The following is an 8846-nucleotide window of genomic DNA, read 5'->3' as shown; positions in this document are numbered from 1 at the left end:
GTATTTTAAAGAGTGAATCTACAATTTTGGAATTGGCACTTGACAAATAAATAAATAGCATATGGTACTCCACCAGTAACTCTTAGAATGTGCTGTGGGAGGAAACGCCAGTCTCGCGATGGACGTTTGTTTTCGAGCACAGAGGAGGCTGTCTGCCTGTCCACTCTGTTTCAGCTCGTTTCCAGCCCATTTTCCAGCTCGTTTTTGCTCCATGAGTTCAACACAAACGTCCCAAGAATTTCCAAGAATCCAACAGCAGCACGGTCTGAGGATGTTTCCCCTGGTGTGTGTGTGTGTGTGTGCGTGTGCGTGTGCGTGTGTGTGTGTGTGTGCGCGTGCGCGCACGTGTGCGTGTGTGCTCGCGCGTGTTTGGGCTTCATATCGAGCTGTGTGTGTGTTTAGTCCAGTGAGAGCAGCGGCTGCATGTTGTCTTCTTCACTCTTGACCTTCTCGGCTCGTTTGAGGACGCCGGGCTCCACCACTGACTGAGACCTGCAAACACAAGAGACCATCAGTCAGGACTGTGTGTGTGTGTGTGTGTGTGTGTGTGTGTGTGTGTGTGTGTGTGTGTGTGTGTGTGTGTGTGTGTGTGTGTGTGTGTGTGTGTGTGTGTGTGTGTGTGTGTGTGTGTGTGTGTGTGTGTGTGTGTGTGTGTGTCTGTGTGTGTGTGTGTGTGTGTGTGCGTGCGAGTGCGTTTTTTAGCTGAAATCTGCACTGTAGCCGTTAGCTCAAAGTCCCGTTTTCACTTTCAGCTCACGGCATGCAATCAGTGGAGATTTCAGCTAAAAACAGGCTGTAAACTAGAGACATCTTGTGAGAGGATCAGCTGTACCAAATGTTTTTGGATTCAACACTTCACCAGAAGGTGAACAACGGTCAGTTAGACGGGTCATTCTCCCAAACGAGTGCCATTTCCACTTTGAAATTTTCAAAATTGTCATCAAGAGCACCGAGCCAGGCCACCTCCAAACGTGGCCTAGGCTCGGTCGGATTTCAATGCGCATTGGGTGCGTTCAGACCTGTACTTTACTGAGATCGGAGCTGGGAGAGTTAGTGCAAGGTCTGAACGGGCTCAGAGACTGTTGCACAGCTGTAGGAAGGAGCAGAGAGGTTTCCCGAGCAGCTAAAGATGGCGTGTTCCGCCTCCGGCTGAAGGGTTATTTTATAGGCCTTAGAGTCCAAGTAGTTTTTCTTACGTGATTGGGTCTGCTCAGACCATTCCTAGATGGATGTGTTTTGTGAAAACAAAACCACCCATCTGACAGCGTCAGGTTAGTGTAGGCGTACCTCTTCATGGTTTTGGGAGACAGGTCTCTCTCCGGGTCCTGTGCAGACAGGGTGTAGGCCTCTGGGCAGTAGTCTTGGTCCTGGTCCTGGTCGTAGGCGTGGTGGAGCAGCGCCCGGGCCCACGTGCCCATGTCGTACGGGGGCAGCACGCCGCCCAGCTCCGACGGCAGGATCTCCGGCTGGAGCAGCTGGTGGAGGCTCGTCAGGTTGTTACCATGCATGAAGATCTGACCACAACACACACACACACACACACACACACACACACACACACACACACACACACACACACACACACACACACACACACACACACACACACACACACACACACACACACACGCACGGACGGATGGACGCATGCAAACATACATACATACACACACACACACACAAGGAACAGAAAGCACACATACATTTCAGGTTTTCAGATAAAGGTTGCAATATGTCAGATCAAATAGGCCTGTATTTATATATATAATATACTATATATATATATATATATATATATATAGTAGGACATTTCACTCGAGGGAGGAATTTTTTGTTTGTTTTAGTCCAAGTGAAATGTTCTATGGTCTCCCCAGATTCTATATATACTTGAATCGTTTGGTTTGACCAAGTAAAACTCTACTTATGCTGTGTTCACACCAAGATATTTATTTTTCTCTCTGTCGCTCGACTGATCCCTTTGGAATCGCTCCGTCGCTCTGTTTAAATCGCTCATCAATAGGAACACAATAATTGACGGACATCTGGGGGCTATAACGTTACGCAATGTCATGATATTTGTCCACTGCGAGCCACCGTAGTTGTTTACAAGCTAAGCCTATCAGCGTGCTCCTAATGCGAGCTCTATACCGGTAGTACAGACTTCACTTCATGTCAGCTGTCAGCCTGTCAATGAGCTGTCAATGCGGTTTGTTGCCACACAATAAACCAGCGGTTTGTTCCAAGCCAGTGTGATCCTTGAGTCACTCTCACCGTGACACGGCAGCCAATCAGCATTGAACAGCGAGCGACTGATGCCAGCCAGCGTAATTTCGCTCGAGTTGGGATATTTCATCTCGGGCGACGAGAATTTTCTCCCTATCGCTCTGTCTCTGTCGCCCAGCGATTTTTCTCCCGGGCGAATATACGCTCAATCGCTCATTTGCATTGATTTTGTCTGTAAACTCGATGCCAGCGAAAAACTTTAATAGGTCCGTGTGAACGCAGCTTTATAAGGATTTTTCTAAACACCATGGAAAAATGAATTGGGAATGAAATCCTTTAGGTCCCATGCTGACCCCGGAATAGGGTGTGACTTTGGCACTGTATTGTGTGCCAGCTGGGTGTCTCTGTGCTGTGGCCTTAACCAGCTCACCCTCTTCCTGGTCTTGTCTTTGAGGAAGGGCCGTATGACGGTGTAGAGGGCGTGGATGTACCAGGGCTGGTTCACAAAGTGGATCCCTCCAAACCGGGCCGGGAAGCTGTCCTGTCCAAACACAAAACAGATTTTTAAAAATTGTATCCTTTATTTATCCAATGTTCCATTGAGATCCAAGATGTCTTCTTCCAGGGAGTCCTGGTCAAGACAGTAGCACATAAAAACGGTTTCACATGAATAAAATGTGACATGGTACACACGCTATATAATAAAATTGCCCATGTGGACGGGCGGGTGGTGTCTGTCAGTCACGATTTCTGTCACGTCGGGCCGCAGGCGATACAACACCCCCCGCCCACACCCCCCCCCCCACACACACACACCCACAGACACCCCCCACACACCCACAGACATCCCCCCACCCACACACATACACCCCCACACACACCCAGTGCAGCGCCAAATTTCGTGCAATTCGGCTCAGGGCTGACGCTCCAACCAAACGGCCTAATGGAGACAGCCTGTGGTTGTTACCTGCAGCCCCTCAATGGCCAGCCGCAGCATGCTGGGCGTGAGCTTGGAGGCCTGCTTGAAGGTGAAGTTACTCCAGTCGATGATCAGCACGAAGCCGTTGACCTGCAGCTCAGGATCTTCGATCATAGACTCCAATGACAGCAGGATGGCCCTCAGGATGTCCACAAAGCTGTATCTGGGAGAAAAGGAGCCGTCGTTTCATTCTCATTCCAGTTCATTTCATTTCATCGCTGGAAATATGAAGTGATTAACGTGAGACACTACAGGTGAATAGGGTGACATTTTTAACTGATATCACCATGAAACTTCCCCAGTTGACTACTTACATTAACACAATATCTATTTTTTCAATTATAGGTTTTCTGAAATTGTGTTTAAATATGCAAATGAGGCATTATCTACTTAAATATGTGCTAATTTGCATACCTTTACACAACAGAAGTCTAAACATTGGATAAAGCTAGGTTGTTACAGTTGTTAATGTTACAGCTACGATAACCTAGTATTATGATTGGGCCTTATGTCGCTAATCTTATCAACTCAAAGCTTATTTTTTCCCATGTCACTTGTCAGTGTTTTTTTTATTTATCCTTTATTTAACCAGGAGAAAAACCCATTGAGACATGTAGTTTCTTTTGCAAGGGTGACCTGGCCAAGAGGGCAGCAAACATAAAGTCATATAATAATAATAAAAAAAACAATACAATTACAAATAATACTAAAAACAAGAAATATACACAGATCTGTTCAATAAAACAATAAAACAGCAGCCTATAAACAGTTGCATTCTTCCTTTACAGAGTTTTGGGCAAGCATTTTGAACTCCCCAAGTGTCACTAAGGCATCAAGGTGGAGTACACTTTGCAGCCTGTTCCCTGCCTCAGGAGCACTATAGGAGAAGGCAGACTTCCTTAACTCTGTGAAGGCTCTGGGTGCTTTGAGTAGCATCCACCAGAGGACCGATTCTGATAAGTGGGATCAGAGAAGGTGAGGTACAGGGGAAGCCTACCAATGAGAGCCTTATAAACAAAAACAAGGAAATGAAATTGCCTCCATGCGTAAAGAGATGACCAGTTCACCAATTGATACAGTGGTGTGTAAGTGCCTTAGCAGTGGTAATAAATCACAAGAAGGAAGCATGATACACAGGATCCAGCCTCTTTAACACTGAAGAGGCTGCGTGCATATACGTATAAGACATCACCATAGTCAAGTAGGGGTAGGGTACCTACACCTACCCTACTACTGACATAACTGTGCATTACTATTAACTACTTATGCTCTTACTCTTAAGCTTAATTTATACTTATTAGAAAATGTCACTCAGCACCAGAGCCAGATTAACACCCCCAGGGGCCCCGGGGCACTGAAGCTCCCAGGGGCCCCCCTACCCATCGTCCGGATGTTTGGATGTTTTTTCGCCATATTTAGAGGAATATCTCATTTTAAGTTAACATTAGTATTATACTGTTATGTTATTATTCCGTTTCTGAGATTCAGTTTCTCACTCACTCCTAGGCGATTCTAGGTTTTGCAAAGAGGTAGCACCAGCAGGATAAAGATATTAGTCTGACTGGGGGGTTTCTAGGTGGGGCTGTGCCCCCCCTGGACAAAGAGATTTTGTACATTTTAAAGTAAAATGCATGAATCTGATGCACTCTGAGAGCAAAAGGAAGAGGCTAATTTTCACATTAATATCCTCTTCACTGTGCTGTGGCTTTACAATGATGAAAAAATAATTGACATTACATTTCCAATACAAAACAGCAGAGGGTGCCGCAGCACCACAAGCACCCCCACTTCCCGCGCCCCTGGTCACCACTTGCCCACAGGCATCCAATGAGACTAAATCATCAGACTTAATCTTCTTGGAAACACATTTTATTTTGTCCTGATTGGTCTTAGATTTGTGTCATAGTTCTGTGGAGCCCAACATGAGCCCTCAATTTTTTTTTTTTTTTTTTTTTTGGAGGGCCCCTTCACCCCGAGGGCCCCGGGGCACCTGCCCCGGTTGCCCTATGGTTAATCCGGCCTTGCTCAGCACATGGTCGCAGACGAAAAATAAAGTGTCGCTCATGGTGTTGCATTTATACTTCAGTGAATGTTCGCCTCGGTTCAACGGTCACGTGACACTCGACCGCTATAAGCAGACAGCCAAGAGAAGAGAGGGAACGCACAGTGAAACCACCTCGGAGGCAAGATCTGCAGCCGCATATAAACGACACACAACTCACCTCCTCTCTCGTTCTTTGTGATTTTCACGAAGTCATACATCAAGGACAGGCTGATAAAAATAGCGGGGACACGTTCATTCATTTCAATCAAGTGAAAACCAAAACAAGGAAGTCAAGTGCGTGCCGTCTATATAGCCAATCAAACTTGCGCGACACATCGTGACGTAGTCAGCGACACTAGACATTTCACTAGGTAGCAGACACTGCTCGCCAACACTTAAAAGTGTCGACTCAAGTCCTCATTTCTGATAATTGGGTAATTCTCATAAATTGGGCTTTACTCTTACTCTTACTCTTACTTAAAGTTGTTAATGGTATCATTATTACTGCTATTACTGTGCCTCTCTCTCTCTCTCTCTCTCTCTCTCTCTCTCTCCACCGAACCGCTCATGGCAGATCAACGCCCACCAAGAGCCAGAATTGCCAAGTTTTTCTTCCCTGTTAAAGCACTGTTTTCCTTGCCGCCGTCGCCAAGTGCTGCTCTTGATGGGTAATTGTTTCAATTGCCACATAACCTCGCAGTATAATCGCCAGTGCATGTGAGAATTGTTTCAATTGTTGGGTGATTGATTGAAATGAGTGATACTTTTTGATGTCACAAAATCACAGAAGTCCAATTGGCTCGTTTGGAGGCACTTTTTACTTACATGGCTGGTGTGGTTTTATCAGGGGACCATGTGTTTTGAGACTTCCATGATGTTTATATAGCACACCCAAGTCCTTTATAATCAAAGAAGCAATGAAATCTTGTTTTACACAAGATGGGACCTTTAATGACGGACAAAAGTTTCAGTCAGTGTGTAAACATCAGTGACACAACATGAGGTCATTTATTTTAAAATGTGCGACAATTTCCAATGAAAAATTACAGACTTGATGTGCAAAAGTCTTTACACGTTGACTTTGTGGGGCTGAAAAGACAGCTCCCACTCCCACTGGAGCTCATACAGAACTGACTCTATTCTAGTGGCCTATTCTCTATTCTCCATTTGCCCTGTTTCTCTTTGTAGGTCACTATCTGGTGAGAGGAAGTAGGTTTACAATTCAAGAAGTACTCTGATCCTTTACTTAAAGTGTAACTAACCCCCAAAACACTTTTTTTCAGCTTTTAACCAATATATATGACTTTGGGGGTGATGTGTGAAGACTGCTGGTCAAAATTTCCACATTTGTGAGCAAACCTTTAATATGGGGTGAACGGGAACAACTCTATTTTGGAGCCAGCCTCAAGTGGCCATTTGAGGAACTACAGCTTTCAGTATCACTTCCGTGGCTTCCTCTGTCCAAGCCTGAACTAGCCCACTGGTCGTCACGTTACCTGCTCTGGTCCCAGTTGGCTGCGAACAGGACCAGTATCTTCCTGCCGTATCTGTCCAGGTTGGCGAGCACACCGGGGAAGCCGTCCTTCAGGGCTTGCTTGATGCCTGGGTCTGTGGGCTGAAGGTTCTTGAACATATCCAGGTTCTGCTGGCGATACTCAAAGTACTGAGCGAGTAGCCGGAACGCCTCAAAGTGGTTAAACTTGCGGGCGCGGAGGAAGCGCAGGATGAAGGCGTCGTCAGTCCGAAGGAAGCCAATGTCCGGCCGCGTGATGATCATGTCCCGCACCTCTTGGATGTCCCCGTGCAATGTCTCCACATTCTCCTTTAGTTCCACCTTGGCCTTCTCCAGGGTCTCCGGGGAAAGGCCAGCCTGGAAACAGAGTTGGAATCATTAGTAGGGCCATATGATTTCCACAATGCAGGAAAAATGGATGGAACCATGGAATTTAGTAATAAAAATGGAATCAACTGTAAAACATGGAATATTGCAGAATTTTCCATAATATGGCTGAAATTGATAAAAGTAGGCCTAATTATCAAAATCAAAAGTAGACCTAATTATAGTAGTAGTAAGTAGTAGTAGTAGTAACCTAAATTGTCTAGGTTGACGGGTGGGCGGCCAGGTGGTGGTGTCTGTCTGTCAGTCACGATTTGCATCATGTTTTGTCACTGGCAAACACAAAAAGTGGTTTATCTTGAGAACCGTTCATCCGATCGACTTCATCTTGGGGAGTGAGCTTATAGGGGGACCTGATGGAGTGCAGTGTCGAATTTCGTGCAATTTGGCATAGCGCCACCTACTGGCCACACAAAAAAGTGGTTTATCTCGAGAACCATTCATCGGATCGACTTCAAACTTGGGGAGTGCGGTTAGGGTGACCTGACGGAGTTCAATGCCGCAATTCGGTATAGCGCACCTTTCTGTAGGAAAGCCACACCCCGAACTAATTTCATTGGTCGCCGCAACTGCTTCTTCCCAAAAACGTGTGGCAAGTGAAAAAATGTGTTTAAGATTAGGATTAGGGGGAGGGAATTTCAGCTCAGTAGTGGGTAAGGCGCTTGCCTTCCAATCCGACGACTGGGGTTCTTTCCCAGATATTTTTAACAAGCATTTTTCTTATTTTGCAACATTAAGGTTAGGCAAGTAGCCTACAACAATGTAGGGTTAGGGTTTGGGTATGGTCGTGGTCGTGGTTAGATAAGAAAACCCTAACCCTAATCTTAACTAGGCTACATCTTTTTTACTTGCCACACGTTTTCAGGAAGCAGTTGCAGCGACCAATGAAATTAGTTTGGGGTGTGGCTTTCTTACAGAAAGATCTTCTTCCAGAAAGGCCCTGGGGCAGACAGAGGTTGAGGATCCTGGGCTTTTGGGAAAAAGTAATCAACATTTTTCACCATTTTGTGACATTTTATACCAAACCAAATGACTCACTGATCAATCGAGACAATAATCGACCGATTAATCGATGATGAAAATAATGGTTAGCTGCGGTCCTACCTGTAAGTGAGTCATCCTTTCCAGCCGGTGGGAGCACACAGGAGCAGTTTGGAACAATAGAACCAGATCCAGTGTTAGAGCCACACAAAGAGGGAAAAGTAGGTGCATGCAGGGCTGTCTTTAGGGTAGGATGATGCAGGCCTGCTGCCCGGACAGGCAGGCTGCCTTTAGGGTAGGCTGATGCCCAGACAGGCAGGGCTGTCTTTAGAGTAGGCTGATGCAGGTCACTGCTAACCAGGAGCCGAGGAGATCACTGGATGCGTTTCTCCTCCATTTCATTCACCGTCACAGGCAAGCTGCTGTCCGCCTGCCTGTAAGCTCAGAGCCGACACACAACAGCCGCTTCCATCCATGTCAAGCCCCCCCCCCCGCCCCCTCTCTAGCACAATGACGGCAGCCTTGTTGATTTCTGACAAAAATGTGAAAAGGTAATGCAGCCTAGCCCACTTGATTTCTATTTATGTAGGCTATTATCTGTTTGTCTTTAGCTGGGAGTCCCCGTCCCCCCCACTCTCTCTCTCTTTCCCTCTCCCTCTCTACAGCACAATATCGACTTCGACGGCAGCCTCATCAGCGTGTCGCCAACCCCGCAGCATCCT

The 8846-nt window shown here is 46.3% G+C and overlaps 1 protein-coding gene across 1 annotated transcript; it reads right to left on the bottom strand.

Annotated features, from left to right (window-relative positions):
• Positions 1–398: 398 nt before the first annotated feature.
• clvs2 (clavesin 2) lies at positions 399–8262 on the bottom strand (the record flags this gene model as incomplete). The annotated part of the gene is made up of 6 exons (XM_083642838.1): positions 399–492; positions 1288–1514; positions 2654–2764; positions 3191–3365; positions 6743–7116; positions 8248–8262. 6 exons carry the CDS (start codon positions 8260–8262, stop codon positions 399–401), a joined length of 996 nt encoding a protein of 331 aa, XP_083498964.1.
• Positions 8263–8846: the final 584 nt, after the last annotated feature.

Source organism: Poromitra crassiceps (genome assembly GCF_964638095.1).
Source record: "Poromitra crassiceps genome assembly, chromosome: 9".
In the NCBI taxonomy this organism is placed as follows: Eukaryota; Metazoa; Chordata; class Actinopteri; order Beryciformes; family Melamphaidae; genus Poromitra; species Poromitra crassiceps.
The sequence above is the reverse complement of the archived record's forward strand: the minus strand, read 5'-3'. Positions and strand labels throughout refer to the sequence as shown.